The sequence below is a fragment of the Rhea americana genome, unplaced genomic scaffold (assembly GCF_003343005.1).
Source record: "Rhea americana isolate MKP2758 unplaced genomic scaffold, rheAme1 scaffold_37, whole genome shotgun sequence".
In the NCBI taxonomy this organism is placed as follows: domain Eukaryota; kingdom Metazoa; phylum Chordata; class Aves; order Rheiformes; family Rheidae; genus Rhea; species Rhea americana.
Genome location: NW_028186501.1, coordinates 6637455 through 6658019, shown reverse-complemented (window position 1 = coordinate 6658019; position 20565 = coordinate 6637455). Strand labels below are relative to the sequence as shown.

At 40.6% G+C, this 20565-nt stretch overlaps 2 protein-coding genes and 1 pseudogene across 2 annotated transcripts; 2 read left to right on the top strand and 1 right to left on the bottom strand.

The window, feature by feature from the left end:
• Window positions 1-963, bottom strand: LOC146591583 (olfactory receptor 5AR1-like). The gene has a single exon (XM_085312689.1). It carries the CDS (start codon window positions 961-963, stop codon window positions 1-3), a length of 963 nt encoding a protein of 320 aa, XP_085168815.1.
• Window positions 964-6364: 5401 nt separating this feature from the next.
• Window positions 6365-7416, top strand: LOC146591582 (olfactory receptor 5F1-like; annotated as a pseudogene).
• Window positions 7417-11269: 3853 nt separating this feature from the next.
• LOC146591581 (olfactory receptor 8I2-like) lies at window positions 11270-12240 on the top strand. The gene is given in 2 exon segments (XM_085312688.1): window positions 11270-11438; window positions 11441-12240. Coding segments are annotated over 2 exon segments (948 nt in total). The 5' UTR covers window positions 11270-11290.
• Window positions 12241-20565: the final 8325 nt, after the last annotated feature.

Here is a 20565-nt window from a genome sequence, read left to right as displayed (position 1 = left end):
CTAAAACCTAGCAACATGTACAGTCAATGGGAAATTTTTTTTTCTCCTCATGATTCTTCCCAAAGAATCCCTCACCTCTGTGTTCCTGAGGCTGTATATGAGGGGGTTCAGCATGGGGATCACCACTGTGTAAAAGACAGAGGTGATTTTGTCTGTGTCCATAGAATAGGGATGGTTGGGTTGGCAATACATAAAAAGGACAGTCCCATGAAATAGAGTGATGACCATTAAATGGGAGGCACATGTAGACAAGGCTTTATACTTTCCCTCTTTAGAGCGGATCCTCAGCACAGCCAGGATAACGACAGTATAAGAGGTGAGGATGATTATGATCGTGCTGGCTTCCACAAATGTAGCAAAGGTGRCAAGCAGCACTTCATTGATATGTGTGTCAGAGCAGGCAAGAGCTAACACTGGAGAAACATCACAGAAAAAATGGTTAATAGTGTCAGGTCCACAGAAGGACAGTTGAAAGGCAGAATAAGTGTGTATCAGAGAACATACAATGCCACATAAATAGGATGCAGCTACTAAACAAATACAGAGTTTTCTGGACATAATAAGCGTATAAAGAAGTGGATTACAGATGGCCACATAACGATCATAAGCCATCACAGCCAGTAGGAAAGACTCTGTGACAACAAAATTGAGGAAAAGAGACATTTGTACTGCGCAGCTGGAGAGGGAAATTACTTTTGTTTCAGACAAAAAGTTGGCTAGCATTTTAGGCACAATGGATGATGAATAGCAAATGTCAACAAGGGACAAATGGCTGAGGAAGAAGTACATGGGGGTGTGCAGATGGGCATCAGATATGACCAACAAGATCATTCCTATATTTCCCATCAAAGTTGCAATATAGACCACGAAGAATATGATGAAGAGAGGAACCTGCAGTGTTGGATGATCTGTCAATCCCAAGAGAATAAACTCAGTCACTATGGTGTGATTTTGTCTATCCATTCCACTGGTGCTTGTAGATTATCTGCTTCTGCATTGCTCAGGAAGACAAATACCAAAGAATCTGCTGCCTTTTCTATTGACAGCAGTTAACAGTAGTGCACAGAAAGACTCAAAGGCATTTTAAAAGCTGTTCATGAAATTTCTCTCTGGAAAAGAAAAAATGTTTTGAAAAGAAACATTTCATCACAGAAATGCCTATGTTTCCCTATTAACTAAATAAAATGAGAAAGTCCAGTCAGAAAGATGCTGTAGACTGAGTAAAAATACTCGGCTTCTCAGCAATGGCTTCTTGTAGTAAGGACAACCYCTTACCTGAATGGTAGTGCTGTCTTGCCTGAAAAAGATGTGAGTGACTTCAAGATRTAAATGGCCTCAACAACAGGTCCAGCCAGCCTATGAGGAGGTCATCTTAGTAACATGCTACTTACTAAGGAACAATGTGAAATCAGATTCATTATTGTTCAGAAATTCACTACAAATATCCTTTTCCCAGTCTATGTTTTGATACATGTCACCTCTCTTTCTGTGCTCCTCAATTGCTGTCATATTTTCCATGCCTCCTTCTCTGACTACAAGCTGTGTAGCATTCTGATACTGTCTCCAAGCAACCCAATTTGCAAGTTTTCATTAACTGTTTGTTATCTTTACAAACTAGAGAGGTTTGTTTTAAGCTGCTTTGCCAGAAAGGGAAAATCTGACACATTCCTCTCTCTCAGTGAGGAAGAAATTCATCTTAAATCTCCTTTGCTAATTTAGGGAAAAAATTGTTAATGATTAATATTGAGACTTGATTTACTGACTAGTATCACATTTGCTTGTACTTTTCTGTTTCTGTGAATCAYCCCTTGTTTCAAAGTTCTGTGTGTCTCTTTTGTTCTATAGTACCAAGAAAATGGATTCTGCTATACAGTCAGGAGTTATTGTTAGGAGTTGTTTTGACAATAAAGTGAAGATCCTTTGATGTGTGATTTTTTAAGAAGCTGTAATCTAGAAAATTAGACGTCTCACTGATTCAAAGGCTTCCAAAATCCCARCTACCACATCCTCCCCACATGCACATCCAAAAAAGGTGTTATGGCTGTTGCTTGCTTGGGCAATTGAAACATGACTGAAAAGGAACCTGAAAAGAATCAAGTAGAAGCTCTGATATGTAATAATTACAAGGACAGGCACCAGAACACTCATTTTTAAGAGGTGTTTTGTTGTATCTGCTGAAGACTTAGAAAGGAATCATGTCCCTTTCACCTGATATCTAGTTTCTAAAAACCTGTGGCTCTGAAAATACCTGGTACTATCTGAAACTGTTATGACTCCTAAGACTTGGACTAATATGAAAYGTGAGATACAAGGCAGCTATCCATTTCCAAGCTAATTTTTGTCTAGATGCCCACTGTTATGAGTTGAGACACTGGAATGGGCTGCCTCCATATTTATTAAATTTTCTACTCCAGGATAAGAGGAGTTTCTTCACAGAAAGGCCTATTAACTACAAGGAATGTCTAGATAAGTAGTTCAGATGCAGATGTCTGCCTTACAGATAAGCAAAAATTGATGTTATGAATACCTTGGCCAGGGTTTAGTACTTCGAACATCTGGAGCTGATTACAAAAACAATTAAGAATATCAGGATTCACCTCATAATGAGAATAAACACTTGAACAGAAAACTCTCTTGAACTTCCTAAAGAGATTGTTCCATCACAAGGAAAAGTTTGCTCTAAGTGCACTCCACTGAGAAACAGAACATTTCTTGGCTGAAATAGCATGAGCTATATGGAGTGCAAGGTGAAAAGTAATCAAACCCATAGTCTTCTAACTCACCCATGGAAGAAAGGGCAAGCCTCTTTCTCACGTGCCTCCAACAGCTTGCACAACAGAGATGCCAGGACTTATACAAGTGGTTTCAAGACACCCAAGACTTTAATTCCCAGAGAATTGAAAACAGCCAGGAGGAGGAGGAAGTCAAGAACACAGGAACAAATTAGGTACATAACATGAGAGAGGTATTTTGATACTTAAAGCAGCAGGAAGGCAGACTGTGCAATAACTTAAGTTCTGTTGTGCTTCCTTTACCTTTAACAACTATCAATATTTGTAGCTCCATCTTCCCAGCATGTCAGTGAGGGGCTGGGCTGCTCACAGGACCACAGAGCCACAGCAGGCTCACAGGTTTTCTTCAGATGGAAACATGAAAACTTTTAATTTTTCATTCCATTCAAAATACAAAGCATTTGGCTTCTCTGCTTTGACTTGTAGCAAGTATAGCAGTAAAAGAGCTGAAGTAAGAGCTAATTCACCTAGCTTGCCATCTAAAAGCTGGATATTTAGTTTCTACCAGGCATCTGTGTTTCTTCTATAGCCAAATATTAGAGACTGGAATTTTTTTACAGAAGTTAAGGCAGAGGATGATTTATACTTCCCATCTTCATCTCAGTGACATTCAGTGAAATGAATCCCTTCTGTAACWGCTCTTTTTGCAAGCTGAGATACAAGTTCGTGTTTTGCTTTTGACTTTAACTAAGCTACCTGGGAAGAAGCATCTCATCATCTGAGCTCATGAGCCAAAGGCAATCAGCTGAGATTGCAAGATGCTCTTGGTGCAATCAACCATATGATCTGACAGATTTTAGCCACGCTGCCCCAGTGTACTGCTTGCCTTGAGACACGTTCATTAGCAGCTACAGGTCAGACTGACACAAAGACCATCAAGAAATACTAAACTTCACTACCTCTTTTAAAGAAACTTTGAGTGTTACAGTGTGTCTGTGTCACCTAAAATATTTCAATCTAGAGACTTGTCAATTTAATTGAACTCTAATCTGTGTTAGCTGTACAACTCTATTAAAGTCTTTAGGTTTCTAACTTACCGCCAAGTGATCTGAGTATTTTCCACATGAAATCAATAGTGGTGGCCCCATACCTCTCCCATGACTACAACAGCGCAAAACTGYTCCTAAAACATGTGACCAGGTAACTTTTATAGAGGCAGGAATGAGGAAAGGAGCACTGATTGGCTGGACAAAACCATTAATCGGACAGAGGAAAGAGAGAGAGAAGTGGCTTCCTCTGTTGGTGAGAAGGTTCTGGATCTACTCAGTAACACCAGTGTGTTAGGTAGAGCCTAGGTTGAGAAATCTGTGCTTTAACACATCTGGAAAGAATGTCTAGAAAAGTAATGCTACTAATTAATTTGCTGTTTGTGTGTTTTGTTTTGCTTTCAGAGTTCTTGAAGTATGCTGTGCATAGTTGTGTTCTTGGTATACCTGGCTAAAGTTAGGTACATTTAAGCAAAAATGATACTTAAACTGTGATTGTGATGTGAGCATGATTTAATTCRAGAGTCTGTGACAGATCTGAAGCTGTAAAAGCAAACCTCAAGTCTAGATATTTTTATTGTTCATGGAGAGAAACTAGCATTTCTAAAATGTGATTATTCCATCCTGTAAAAGTAGGCCAAGTGAACTATGCTCTTGAAAACTGTTTCTCTCCATTGATTATGGCCTCATAGTGTGTTTTCGCTTGGAGGCACAGCTACAATGGAGATGTTAAAAATCAAGTAAGTGAAATAAATTGAATTCCTTCATAACTCAGGGGAAATTTTAATGTTGACCTGAACAGACAAAATCCTTCAGTCATTTTGGGAAGGCATGGAGATCCATTTTACTCAATTTTACACTTTGAAATCTTAGGCACCTAAAGGCTAAACATTTATCTGTTACTTTCATTTTCCCCTTATTTTCTTTGTTTAAATGTAAATGCACAGGTTTCCCAACAATTAAAGCCATTTTCTGCCTGCTTTCTAGTTTCTAACAGGCCAGCAGGACTTCCTGCATCACAAGTGCAAAGACTGCAAAGACTTAGCAAGCTCCATTGTTCGATGGAGAGAGGCAAGCAATTCCAGAAGGTGACTTGTTCCCAGTATCACTCTCTACTGAGAAAATCTAGGTAACTGGCTAAAAAGCTGCCTCTCATTGTAATTCTATAGCAAAATTTAACTGCTGACTATATTTTTATGTTCTCTTTCAGAGAAGAAATCACCAGTTACTCTCCCAAAATTTGTCTGCTATTTCTTTGGGCCTGCAGTAAGTCTGTGTGAGGGTTCTCCAACAAAGATTGCTGCAAAAGCACAAGACACAGGATTTTAGCATATTCATAAGCTTAAATGACAGGACTATGAAACTCCATTTCTAATTCACCCTAAATCCAAAGATCATTGCTTTTTTTTAGYCTAATATATATATATATGTTTTAATTTTCTCTCTCTTTTGCAACTTCTTTATGACATGGGCAACTGTATAAAATTACTTTGTAGAGATTTCCCTGCAGCGTAGTTTCAAATTATTTTGAAAGCAAAATAATTTTTTCAAGCAAAGGCAAGTTCACAGAAGCATTATGCCAAAATTTTAAGGTCCCAAAGAAATCATGGCTATCACTTGGTCAGATCTTTTGCATAACACAGGCCAGAAACTTTCCCTTTGCCCGTATTCTATCTTCTTCTGGAAATGTTATGTGCTTTTGCTTGAATCAATATTAACCTGCTCAGCTGACAGAAGAATGTTTGCCCTAAATTCAGAGACTCCAGAAGGTACTTTGCACTTACTTGTTTTCCTTGAAACATAGGATTCATCCCCATGTAGAATACTTTCTGTAAGTTCAAATACGAAAGGTTAAAGGGGATCTTTCTTGACTAGGTCACAAGACAAGTGGCAATTTAGTCTTCCCAACTGTTATTGTGGATCTCCTGGATTTACATGTCTAAATGGCTTGAGAAAAACTAAGAAAAAGCTTTGGAAAGCTTGTATTTGTGCCAAACATTTTCAGCATCTCTCAGCATAATCAAGTGATGTGGATGAGAAATGTCAAAACTGAAATAAGAAAATCATGTTTTGGTACAGTTCACCTCCCCTCTTGAAAACTAGAGGAGAGTGAAAAAAAAGGGAAGCACAATCAGCTGCTTTAAGATACCCTTCAACATAGAACATATTGCTGATGGTTGCATGTGCTTAAGGCTGAATATGGAGCTTGGCCTTGGGAACTTGGGGTTTGCCTCTCTCTAATTTACCTTAGATTTACTTAAAAAAGAGATGTAACTGATAGACAATATTGCACATTGTATTAACGAATGCCTTTTGATAATATTCCTGGTAAAAGGGGAGTATTCACTGAATCTTCCAGTAGTTAGATTTCAATCATGAATAACACTGCATGAGATACACTGTGGTAGTATGCCAGTCATTAAAGCACTCATGTTCAATGGGACAAGCTATATTCAAGTCCATCTTCTGCTGCAAATTTAAGTAGGCATGTAAAGAGAAAGAGTGCTAATAGGGGAGCGAATTGTAGGCCTTCCTTCCTCTTGAATAGCCAAGGGTCTTGTGGTCAGGGGTTTCCTTACAGCGGCAATGATGTATGTGCAATATTGAGCTGTCTGTATCGGGGCTTTAAACCTACATTATTTGTATTGCAGAATCACACCACATCCAAGCCAGGTATCCTTGGGGGCTGTTTTACCTTGTGTGTATTTTTTGAAATAAGCTTTGAAATCTCTTTTTTGTCCTAAAGACAAAAGAGGGTTGTTTTTCTCCCCAGAATATTGCTTTTCCCATTTCACCAGCCTTGGTTTTAGCCCAGTACTGAATAAGGAAAAAAAGAAATTAAAAAGTAAGTGAAATCATTAACTACCCAGCTCCAATACACCCTCAGGGCTAATAGTCTGATACTTCTCAACAGAAAAACAAATTTACATAAAAGTCATTTAAACTCATCTATATACTTCTATATCTTGTTTCCCTACAGCTATATAGCTTGGTATTCACTTCTGTCTGAAGAGAATCTCTTCCACCTTCCCTAGCTTCACACTCCCATGTATTTTTTCCTCAGCAATTTATCTTTTATAGATGTTTGCTATTCATTGACCATTACCCCAGAGCCTTGGGACACTTCCTTTTGCAGATAAGAACGATATCCTACATGCAATGTTTTTTGCAGATCTATATTTTATTGCCTTGGACAAAACATCCTATTTGCATTAATGGTCTATGACTGTTATATGGCCATTTGTAACCCATTGCATTATACGAAAGTCATCTCTTAGAGATGTTGTCTGAACATGGTGGTTGAGGCATATGGAGCAGGCTTCTTGAACTCCATGATATATACCACTTTTGCAAGCAAATTATCTGTTTGTTGTTCTAATGCCATTGATCACTTTTTTTGTGAAAATCTCCCACTCCTGAAGCTTTCTTATTCCGATGTCCACTGGAATGAGTTCACCATTTTTGTCTGTGCTGGGCTGGCCATGGTGGGAACAATTCTGGACGTCTTATTCTCTTACACCTACATCATCTCCACCATCTGGCAGATCCTCTCTGCAAATGGCAGGTACAAAGCCTTCTCCACTTGTGCTTCCCACCTGATGGCTGTAATCATATTTTTAAATGGTTCAAATCACTAGGCAGCTGTAAATACCTACTCCCCATTGAACTTGGTGGGAGCTTTGAGAGCTTTAGTGAGATGCATTTCACCTAGATTTAGGAATCTACATTTGAGTTAATCAGCTAGGAGCCTGAAGCATTCTTAGAAAGTATTTAATCATCAGATCAATTTTAGGAGTCATAGTTAGTATGACATAAATGGAGCTGAGCATGTCATTGACTAAATCTTCACAGATTTTGAAAGAAATTTAATGACCAGCCGAGCTGTAATCTAAATATTTACCTTCAGTCTTGTTAACTCTACCCCTAAGGAACTAWGAAGAGATTTCAGATCATAAGTCAGGAGTAATAGAAAGAAAGACATATTCAGGAGAGAAACTTGGACTCTGTTGACTTACAAACAGAATGACTGAGTCTGCCTGGTCTGTCAGTTTACAAGTGTAACAGTTTTTGCTTGTTTATTAAACAAGTGAAAGCTATAGCAAACATCCTCTCCCTGACTTATAACTCTTTTATATGTATCATTGACTTAGTAGGGGAATCATACTTTTTTTTTTGTCGTTTTCCTTATCTTTAAATTATTTTTAAATTAATATTTATAACTTATCACTCACCATGAAGTAAGATACAACTTATTAGAACAAGGTGCAGCTCTGTTCAAGGTTTGAYATGCAAGCATGCATAGCCCAGTAACACACATTTTCGCTTGTACCACATTTAGCATTGCAGTGGTATAATCTTTGGTCACAAATGAGGTAAAACAGTAGGTATGTAAAAATCCAAAGTGGTTATTTGTTCCCACTATTGGATGAAGAACAAGCTGAAATTGCACACAGGCAGATCAAAGGATTGTTTTCACAAATTACTCCTTTTCACCACTGCTTCTACTTTAGAAAGCCAACTATCCTAAGGCAATAAGTTTCAGAATTCAACCATATGCAGTGTGAAAAATATTTATTTTGCTTTAAGCCTAATTCGAAGTTAATCTTGAAAAAAGGCTGCCTCCTTAGTATAAGAGCCCATTAACCCATCTCCTGAGCAATGCACAGCCCTTTTTCCTCACATTTTGCCATATAGCTCTTGCTATATAAACCATCACACATTGAATCCCTATCTCATTTTTCCACTTCCTTTCTCTGTGCCCAGTGGAGTACTCACTCCAGGATAAATGGGGCTGCTGGAGTCCTCTGGCCATGGTCACACTCTCTTCAGGAGTCAAAGAAAGTCTCTCAAAGACAGCAAGCATCACGTACTGTCCTGAAGCCCCATTTGGGCCCAGAAGACTGTAAAGAAGTATCCTGAAGAAGTTACCAGAAAAAGACCTGGAAGATGTGGCCATTAGGGGCAAAACCCATACACTAAACAAAACAAGACCAGAGCATGAGCCAGCTTGTGGCAGTTTATGCTACTTAATTGCTAACTCAGTTCCTGGTATGGTTTTAGCCTATAACAATTTGCTGTCTTCTCAAATGTAGTTTAGGGAATAGAATGGGCCAGGGCCCATTATGCCCAGTAGGCATAATGGACAAGTCCACCTTGTTTGAGGCAGTAATGGAAGTTAGTCATACGGATGCCACATCTCTTTCTGCCAGAACCAAACAGTGGGCCATCCATTGTTCTCATCTCAGTTTTATGTACTGTGTGTTAATGTGGATGTACTAGAGAGATCTGAGACCACAGGCATATGATGACCCTAGGRAAACGTATCAAGGACAGGAGATATCAACAGAAGAGCATACCTAGGATGTGGTCCACAGGGCACAATACCTGCAAGACCAAGGCTTGGCGCAGTTATTCTGGGCAGACTGGCAGATACCAAGAGGAGAGCTGATACTGATGGTGTTGGTGCAACCAACAGTTTTTTTTTGGGGGGGGGGGAATGGAAAAGGGCTTTTGCTGAGTGTATCAGAATAAGTTATGAACTGGAGGAGGAGAGCAGGGGGTCTTAGTGGTCTGATGTACGACTGGGGAGAGGGCCAGTTTCTATGCTCCACAGCCAGTGCTCAATAGGCTGCCTCACTCCTGAGACAGCACCTGGGAGGTCCTCCCTGCTCTTGAGGGAGAGTGTGTTGCACAAATAAATGAGGTAATAGTTTGTCTAGGATAAAAATCTATATGCAAGCCAGTCTGGGCAATTGTACTTCCTAGGCAGCTCCCCTCCTACCATAACTTTGACTCACCATATGGTCTTCTGAAGAAACTGTAGGCGCTGCATCTACCAATACCTTTCTTTTTAAATAATCAGGTAAGAAAAGCTTTGACAATTCAAGTTGTATCTGCTCAGGGTCACCCTTGTCAGGCTGTCTCTAACATACTTACAAGTATTTTCCAAATCTCTGCTTTCTCTGTTACTCCTTAACACACAACACATTTCACAACACTTTGATTTCACTATGACTAAAGCTGATTTATTTAGTTGTCTGTATGTTTTGTATCACAAAAAATACTATAGTATTGAAATTCATGAACCTTAGCAATTGAAAAATGTCCTTTATTGTGAGAACTAAGCTTAGTCTAATTAGTTAAAATGAACAGATCTTTTTTATTTTATGTTACACTAGAATTTACCGCATTTGTATTATTTACAAATTTTCTGCATTCATATGAACAATTGGCCAGCCTAATCCAAAAAAGCCTAATAAATACTTCTGCTTCTGTTCATATGGCTGAGCACATTTCTGTTGAGTTGAGAAGAAAACTCACAATAAAAGCTTCTCTTCTGTGAAGTTCTGCAATATGCGCTTATGTTCAGAAATAGCCCCACCTGTATTTGACAAAGTATTTAATACTTAATATATCCTTTGAAGCTGTTTCAGATATGATTCTTCTCTCCAGGATTAGAATTTCACATATGAGCTAGTCATCATAGATTGCCTCTGCAGGACAGAAATGTGCACCTCTAGGACACAATCAATTTCATTCTAAAATGTTTGGATGGTGTACCCTGGAACCATGTCCTTTCCTCTGTTGATGACAAATGGAGGCTAGAACTTTGTATACTTTATCAAGCAGTATTAGTCAAGAAGATTTTGACTTTGGTAAAGATCTGGACTTCGGGGTTTGTAGAGTAAAAAAAATAGATGGTGAGGGCCTAATGCAGCTCACTTCATGGTTCYTTTTTTTTTAATTCACACTCTCTGTAGTCAGGGTGACCAAATGCTCCTTTGTGGCTAGAATATACTGGTTTAACTTCATCTGAAAGGAAATCAGTGCATGCTTTCAAAGAGCATGCTACAGCGTGAAGTGAAGAACCATGAAAAGTGTTAAGAAGTTGCTCAAAAAGCACACTCCTGATCCAATCCAAAAGCTAATCTAGAAACATTTTAGATGTCTAGCCAAGATATGGACAGCTGTAAGTATATCTTTCCACCAGATATGTTATTTGCAGAGTGGATGAACATGAGAGAGAGGAAAACCTAGGTGAAAACTAGCTGCAGCTTTAAAAGTTTAAAAAGGAAAACAGCAAAATAGAGAAAAAAATTTAATGTTTCCAGAAGATCATAGTGAAAAATCGTATCTTCCCTGTTTTTCTCTGCTGGCATGTTTTGTTTGTTTGAGGTCATTGTTTGAAATAGGTTTATTTGACTTCAATTTTTACAATTTTAATAAATATGTTAATATTTCTCACCATATTGTTAGTAAAAAGTATATAAACTGTGGCAGTATTATGCTCTTTTAATATCTGACTGTGTTATGAGATCCGTCATGTGTTTGACTTTGAAGCTTCAGGTGAAGACGCAAATGCAAAGGACTTGTATTTCTCTAGAAAATGCACTATTTTCTATGCACTTACTTTATGGATGGAACTGAAGTTTCACAGCATTTCTCTGTTATGAGATTAATTTCAATGATTCATGTAATTTCTACTCATATTCATCATAATTTATAGAAAGTATGGATGGAGAAAACCTCACAGTTATGCCAGACTTCATCCTCTTGGGCTTCACTAACTTCCCAGAACTGGAAAGTACCATGTTCACAGTCTTCTTAATCCTATATATTTTAACAGTAATGGGGAACTTGGCAATGATTCTATTAATCATTGAACATCTCAGCTTCACACACCCATGTATTTCTTTCTGAGCCACTTGTCTTTTATGGATTTTTGCCTTTCCTCAGATGTCATTCCGAAAGCACTGGAGATTTTCCTGTTCAGAAGAAATGACATTTCTTTCATGGGCTGCTTTGTCCAAATGTATWTTTTTCTTGCCCTGATTGCCTGTGAGTGCTTTCTCTTGGGGATAATGGCTTATGATCGATACATGGCTCTTTGTAAACCATTGCTTTACACAGTTATTATGTCCAAAGCACGTTGTTACAGGATGACAGCTTCAGTATATGCTGCAGGCTTCCTCATCTCTCTGATAAAGACCATGTTGGCCAGGAGATTGTCTTTTTGCCAGGTCAGAGGCATCAATCACTTCTTCTGTGAGCTGCCCTCACTTCTTCAACTCTCCTGTTCCAACAGCCGCACAAATGAACTCCTACAGTTTACTAGCACTGCACTTAATGTTGTGGGCTCTTTCCTGATGATACTGGTTTCTTACACGTATATCCTCTACACTATCATGTGGATTCCCTCTGCTGAGGGAAGGCTTAAAGCTTTCTCTATCTGCGCTTCCCACCTGGCTGCTGTCATGCTGTTCTATGGGCCTGGATTGTTCTCCTATTTCCAACCTCAAACCACGTATTCACAGGATAGGGCAAAAGTGATTTCCATCTTCTATACTGTCCTGACACCCACTCTGAACCCCCTGATCTACAGCCTGAGGAACAAAGAGGTGAAGGGTGCCCTGAGAAGACTACTGGCTCGAAAACTTATTTCACGTATATCCAGACTTTAAAAATGAATTTGGAACCCTTCCAAATGCAGGAGRTATCAAAGAAATATGTATGATCATTCTGAGTTCTGTTTACAGACAAGGAAATTATAGAACAAGTAAAGGCTATATAGTCCTAGCATAATCTATCATTCTCTTTAAACAATTTTGATTCATTTTAATCATAGCATGAGCCTTCAATAATTAATCCAAATAATCATCAGTGCTTTCCTACCAAAACTGAAGCAGACCCATGATGTTTTGTGTATAAGTTATGCTAAATTCAAGCAATATTGCCAGATTAAAGAATGCTCAYATTGGAAGTAAACAATTCCTAGTATTATCATTGCCAGTCTGATAATTATTTTTCCCAAACATGCAGAAGAGCACATGAGTTTGAACAACTGAGTATCTATTTAAGTTAGTTATAGAAGTAGACCTGCAATTTGATCCAGCCTCTCTTAATTTTTCTAGGATTTTTCTGCTTGGGTACAGTCATATTAACAAATTACTTTTGGAATGGGGTCCAGAATTCAGATCTTTTTCTTCCACATGTCCGCCCTAATGAMCCTGCCGTCAAAATGTTTTCCTGTCCATGTCTTACAGAAAGATTAAAGGAAAACTGTAATTCTTGTTTCTCAAGATCCCATTCTGAAGGGATTACATTGAGTGAGAGCTTTGCTGGAATGCTCATCACTAAATCTACTCTTACAGAGGCTTTGCTATGATATGAAYCACCTGCTTTGCAAAAGTAGTGATTGGGAAATAAAGATTATACAAGTATGTACTAACAACATTTGCAGAATGCTGCGAGATGCAATCTGACAAAGGGGAGAGTGAGAGATATGTTTATCTAATATAAGTGATCTGGTGACCTTTGTCAGGGTTGGGATGTGAACATCCAGATGAAGAAACAAATATAGTCTAATACACTTTTTTGACCTGTCTATAAAAGAAATATCATAAATCATGCAGTCATTGGCTCGAGGGAACTGGATCTATACTAATGCTTTGTCACAGGCATGCATACATTGACACATTGTCAGGRTAAGTGTATAGGGGCCATGGTTTGTAAATAAACCAAGTTGAGCCTTCACAATTGAAAYAAGCCTATATGTTGTGACATTAGATCACTGGAAGGAGTTCCTGGAGAGCAAATATGTTAGAGTTCTCTGGGATTTATGCGCTGCCAAAACACACTAAAACAATCAATAGTAACGGCTGGTGAACAACTTTGGACTGAACAGTTAATGTTGTGGTRTAAATATGTTACCTCCCAACACTGCCTTGAAGAAGCAGAAGCCAGGAACTGGTGAAGGAGTACTTGAAATACTTCATTGCCCTTTCCTCCCTCTACCTTCAGGAAATGTACATCAGTGAAGAATCAAGTTTGATGGATGTTTTCAGAACATGACAGCAAGCCACCATACGATAACAGGGACATTCAGACGAGACATAAGGCAGTGACTGCTGTGAAGAGCAATTTGTTTGTATCAAAGAAAGACGATTAGTCCTTGGTTCTAAAGAGTTTGACTTTGGAGCTGGATTAGGCACTTTGGTGCTATCACATGAGTCTTGAAGCAGCACTTTTAGCATGAAAAGTGAATTCATTGTCTGCCATGGTGCAAAGACTGTGTTATAAGAAAGGGAAGGTGGGAGAATAAAGCACCGTCCTGTGCTGCTCTGCTTGCCTAGTTTCACCCTGAGAGATTATGTGCCTCAGACATCAGAGGGCAAAACACAGTTTAAATCCTGTTAGCACTAAAATCTGCTTCCTTAGTCTGGCAGCTTGCTTACATCAAAATACTATAAATTGGAGGAAACATGTTTTCCTTGCAGTCCTGAAGAAGCMGCGCAGGGATGGTGTGAACCAGTGAATCATAGACTTTGTATTGTTTTAAAAAAAAACTGTCACTCAGCAGTCTTGGTTGGATTTGGCTGGCTATGGTCTGCATCATGGCTGAAGCCCTCCTTTTCTCACTTCAGGCATCTAAAATGTACATSTACTCACTTGAGCAAGTTACCCTAGTTTCCTTCTGTTAGTAAGTGGAGAAAAATAGACAGTTTTCAGTGCAATACATCACTTAAAGAAAAAATCTGCTTTAAGAAGAGGTGAACTGCAATTTGGGAGTACCCATATACCCTTGTGCACATCTTTTTAYCACTGTAGTCCTGGACAGCACTTTATTTGGCAAGTATTCCTCTTGGCTTCACTGGCTATCTTGAATCCTGTTTCTTTTGAAATGTCTGGAATGAATGACTGTCTTCCTCTCATCCACTAAGCAACAGCCAGGCATTAGCAGCAACAGTTGTAGGTTCTTCTTGCCATGTAGCCTTGTTCGGGAACAGCAGTTATTGACAAATAATGAAATTACATTAGATATAGACCCAGATTAGATAGACCCATCCTGTCCAACTTATTCATCAATGACCTGGATGAGGGGACAGAGTGCATCCTCAGCAAGGYTGCTGATGATACCAAGCTGAGAGGAGTGGCTGGTACACCTGAGGGCTGTTCTGCCATTCAGAGAGACCTGGACAGGCTGGAGAGTTGGGCACAGAGGAACCTCATGAGGTTCAACAAGAGCAAGTGCAGAGTTCTGCACCTAGGGAAAAATAACCCTAGGCACCAGTACAGGCTGGGGGCTGACCTTCTGGAGAGCAGCTCTGCAGAGGAGGACCTGGGAGTGCTGGTGGATGACAAGTTGGCCATGAGCCAGCAAGGTGCCCTTGTGGCCAAGAAGGCCAGTTGTCCCCTGGGGTGCATTAGGAAGAGTGCTGCCAGCAGGTCGAGGGAGGTGATCCTGCCCCTCTACTCAGCCCTGGTGAAGCCTCATYTCGAGTCCTGTGTCCAGTTCTGGGCTCCCCAGTACAAGACAGGCATGGAGCTACTGGAGAGATTCCAGCATAGGGCTACAAAGATGATGAGAGGGCTGGAGCATCTGCCCTATGAGGAAAGGCTGCAAGAGCTGGGCCTCYTCAGCCTGGAGAAGAGAAGATTGAGGGGGGGGATCTTATCAATGTGTATAAGTACCTGAAGGTAGGGTGTCAAGGGGATGGGGACAAACTCTTTTCAGTTGTCCCATGTGACAGGACAAGAAGCAATGAGCAGAAACTGAAACACATGAAGTTCCGCCTGAATGTGAGGAGGAATTTCTTTCCTGCGAGAGTGACAGAGCACTGGAAGAGGTTGCCCAGAGAGGTTGTGGAGTCTCCTTCTCTGGAGACAGATATCCAAAGCCCACCTGGATGCAACCCTGTCTAACATGCTCTAGGTGACCCTGCTGAGCAGGGGGATTGGACTAGATGATCTCCAGAGATCCCTTCCAACCTTACTGATTTGTCCCATCAAAATTTTCAAAGAAGGAGCCTCAGTGTAAGGGTGACATGTACGTCCAGAGGGGATTAACATCTTAGCTGGGCTGCCTGTGGTTGCACATATTTGTTTCCACCAGCTCATACTGGCATTTCCCTTCAGTGTTTTGAAATCTGCCTGACCAGTCCATCAGCCTATTTTTAAGGATTACAGGAAGGGTATTTAGAAGTAGTACATACCTTCTCATTGAATCCCAAGTGGAGATACAGTTGCTCTCTGAACAGCACCACAAGCATTATAATCTTCCCTAGGTGCAATAGGAAATGAAATTCAATTCTTCTTAGAATTTAAGGCCTGCTAAATACATTTCATGGAGTCATAGAATCATAGAATCAGTAAGGTTAAAAGGGACCTCTGGAGATCATCTAGTCCAAACCTCCTGCTCAGCAGGGTCACCTAGAGCATGTTAGACAGGGTTGCATCCAGGTGGGTCTTGAGTATCTCCAGAGAAGGAGACTCTACAACCTCTCTGGGCAACCTCTTCCAGTGCTCTGTCACTCTCACAGAAAGAAATTCCCCTTCACGTTCAGACGGAACTTCCTGTGATTCAGTTGTGCCCATTGCCTCTTGTCCTGTCACATGGGACAACTGAAAAAAGTTTGTCACTGGAAAAAAGTTTGTCTCCGCATTGCATTGCCCCGCAATGCAGGGGCTTGAGCTGGACCGAGAAGTCCTGAAAATTTTTTTTTTAATAATATCACCAAGGCAATTTCAATCTTCCTAATTCTATCTGCTTTGTTTGTAGTCCTATCTCAAAAACAAAATGGAATCTAACATGATGAAAGCCAAAATAAAGTTAATGAAGATTCTTGGTAGGAGATTCAAACCAAACTATTAGAAAAAAACAAAAATAGAGAAACAACCAAAAAAAGAGTCAATCAAAATCTTCACAAAAGTCTTCTTGGGACACATTTTCTTTGCAAAATCTTTACGAAGTGTACCAATTTTTTCCTCTTGGAATGATCAGGAAGTCATCAAATTCTTTGTGCAGCTACTGGTGAACAAAATTTGACAGAATTATAACTCTTCCATATGTCATCACATGACTGATTTGCTTCTATAGGTTTGTTGTGGAGAAATAAAACACACTCAATGCTCAAATTCTCTATAGAAAGCAATGATTCCTCTGGCCCATTTGTGCCAGATTATGAACTGTACAAAGATGTTTTCTCAGTCTTGTTGCATGGTTTTGGCATGTATATGAAGATCTTTTCTACAGTCACTATCTCCCAACCTTTCCACCTCCAGTTTGTGCAGTATTTCTGTAAATATGACAACATAATTAACATGCATGAACTACATGGCAGAAGAGAACTGCACCACAAGGTCTGAGCTCATCTTCCTGTGACTCTCTGATCATTCAGAGCTCTGGGCTACTATCTGGACAGTGCTCCCTTAGCATATAGCATCATTCTGGTGGGGCATCTTGGGTTGATCCTGTTAATCACAATTTGTTCCCAATTTCACTATCCTATGGACTTTTTTTGTCAGCCATGTTACTTACATGATCTACAGCCTTAGGCATGCAGAAGTGAAAGATGCTCTAAAGACAAAGATAGACAGAACATGTTGTTAACTTTAACTGTCATCAACAGGTGCCTTTTATATGTTTAATGAACTACACAATTCATGGAAGAATGTGCACAGCCACCATTGCCTGTATGAATGTTAACGTGAATAAATAATATGTTTTAAAATAAACATCTCTGTAAACCATGACTTTCCTAGAAGAGCCATAATGAATAGTGAATGAATGAAACTGCAGCTAGTTAAAGCAAGTTTTAAGTTGATGTGAGGTGAAATGTTACACAACTTTTAAACAAAGCTTCCAAAGGAGTTTGAATGAAAAGTTTGCATTGGGAAAATGTCCCCAGGAGACAACCAGTAGAATGACTTCTGAAGCCTAAGCTCATTTTTATTCCAAAGAGTGACTCTCCTTCATATTTGACTTACAAGATCCAGGGCAGAGCTAGCAGTCTTAAGATTCCCGGCAGAATGAAATCTCTGTGCCTGGAGATCATGAAATGCATTGATTTTATCATACTGATCAAGTCTGTTTTATTACCAGTTATTTATTTGTGCTGAAATTCAGGCAACAAAAAATTACCCTAGCTGGTCTTCTCCATGCACCAAGGAGTCAAGTATTTCTTTCTAGCAAAGATTTGTCCCCAGTAGGGCACATGAATCCTACCATGAAGCAAAACAGCTATTTGCTCCGCTATGCTCTGTCCTTTACTCCTCTCTGCATGGAATAGTATCAGAAAAGAAGGAATATGGTACTTAGTGTAGAGAAAAAAAATTAGTCCCTCTCTCCCTGCAATGGTTCTGGGGCTTAAGCCAAATATTGTCAAGGTGCAACCACTTTTGCTCTGATCAGCCTCAGCTGAGATCTCCACCGATACCCTCTGATCATGGCCAAGGGGTTCTGTTTAAGCTCACCTCTGGGTCACTGATATCTTTTGAAGCTCTATTGTAGGAGTGCTTGTTCCCAGTCCTCTTCATTAATTGTTCCTTGGCTTTCCTTGGTTGTCTTTGGATTTGCTTTTGCCTGATGATCACTGGACCATTGATGGGACCTACTGCAGTCACCACTCTGCTTTGCTTGCCTGGCTCAGGTGCTGTGGAAGTGTCTCTTGTCACTAAGTTTACTGCTGAGCCTATGTTGTGGCCATCTTCAGCTCCCAGTCTGCCTTCCCTTAGGGAGCAGCTATACCTTGCTGCTTCCTGACAAATACTCTATCATGTGAACAGCATGAATAGTTCTTAGTGTGGAGTAGGATTGTTTAGTGTCCAAGCCAAGGAGAATGTAAGCTCTGAGGAAAAGGAAGTGATTATATGAATTTTTATTTTGCATGTCCTATGGTAATCTCTTAAGAAGGGTGACCCCTGCTTAGTTGTATACTTTATGTGTTTCATCTTACTCAGTGCCAGGCATCCACAATGTAGACTTTCACAATTGAGCAACTATCTTGGATCATTGGTATAACCAATATGGTAGGTGTGTTTAGATCACGGTTTCTATGGCTATCTAAAATAAGTCACATTCCAGAAGTTATTTCCCTCTTTTATCCCATACCCCCACCGCCCTAAAAAATCTGTGGACTAATTCAAATGTAGTCATCTATGGAGAGATATTAACACTAGGTGACCAAAACTCCCTTCCTTCTGGAGACTTGGCATCCTAACTCTTATTGCTAAAGATCTCTTAAAATTTTGCAAGCTCTCATCCATGCTTCAAGGAGCATGAGATTTTGCAGCATCCTTTGATGGTACCTTCTCAGCTGTGCAGCTGTCTGAAAGCAGGTGTAAGAGGAAACATATCCTCGTGATGAAGTGATGAGGCCTTCTATAGACAGCTGGAGGTAGCCTCAAGATCACAGGCCCTGGTTCTCGTGGGGGACTTTGACCACCCTCATATATGCTGGAGACACTGCACAGCAAGGCACAAACAGTCCAGAAGGTTCCTGCAGATCACTAATGATAACTTCTTGTCACAAATGGTGGAGGAGCCTACGAGGAAGGGTGTCCTGCTGGACCTTGTCCTTATCAGCAGAGAGGGACTGGTTAGAGGTGTGAAGGTTGGAGGCAGCCTTGGCTGCAGTGACCATGAGATGGTGTAGTTCAGGATCCTGCAGGAAAGAAGGCAACAAGCAGGATTGCAACCCTGGACTTCAGGAGAGTGGACTTTGGGCTCTTCAGAGACCTGATTGGTGGAATCTCATGGGTTATGGCGCTAGAAGGAAGGGGGGTTCAGGAGAGATGGCTAGTATTCAAACAACACTTCCTCCAAACTCAAGAGCGGTGCATCCCTATGAGTAAGAAGTCCAGCAAAGAGGGCAGGAGACCTGCATGGATGAGCAAGGAGCTCTTGGCCAAATTCAGACAGAAGAAGAAAATATACAGACTGTGGAAGAGGGGACAGGCTACTTGGGGGAATTACAGGAATGCAGTCAGAGTATGTAGAGATGCGGCGAGGAAGGCTAAGGCCCAGTTGGAATTCAGTCTGGCAAGGAATGTTAAGGACAACAGGAAGGGATTCTTCAAATACATCAACAGCAAGAGGAGGACTGGGGAAAATGTAGGCCCGCTACTGAATGGGGCAGGGGCCCTGGTGACAAGGGATACAGAGAAGGCAGAATTACTGAATGCCTTCTTTGCTTCAGTCTTCACTGCTAAGGGCAGCCCCCATGAATCCTGTAGCCTGGACGTGAGGAAGAAAGTCTAGAGAAGGGAAGACTTTCCTTTGGTTGAGGAGGATAGGATTAGAGACCTTCTGGACAGACTAGACATCCACAAATCCATGGGCCCAGATGGGATGCACCCACAGGTACTGAGGAAGCTGGAAGATGTTGTTGCCAGGCCGCTCTCCATCATCTTTGAAAAGTCCTGGAGAACAGGAGAGGTGCCTGAGGACTGGAAGAAAGCCTCTGTCACTCCAGTCTTCAAGAAGGACAAGGAGGACCCAGGCAACTATAGGCTGGTCAGCCTCACCTCCATCCCTGGAAAGGGGATGGAACAGCTCATTCTGGATGTCATCTCCAGGCATATGGAGGAAAAGAAGGTGATCAGGAGTAGTCAGCATGGATTCACCAAGGGGAAATCCTGCTTCACCAATCTGATAGCCTTCTCTGATGGAATGACTGGCTGGCAGATGAGGGGAGAGCAGTGGATGTTGTCCACCTTGACTTCAGCAAAGGTTTTGAAACTGTCTCCCATAACATCCTCCTAGGTAAGCTCAGGAAGTGTGTGTTAGACAAGTGGACAGTGAAGTGGATTGAGAACCGGATGAAAGGCAAAGTTCAGAGGGTTGTCTTCAGTGACACGGAGTCTAGTTGGATGTCTGTGGATAGTGGAGTTCTCCAGGGCTCAGTACTGGGTCCCATCCTGTCCAACTTATTCATCAATGACCTGGATGAGGGGACAGAGTGCATCCTCAGCAAGGTTGCTGATGATACCAAGCTGAGAGGAGTGGC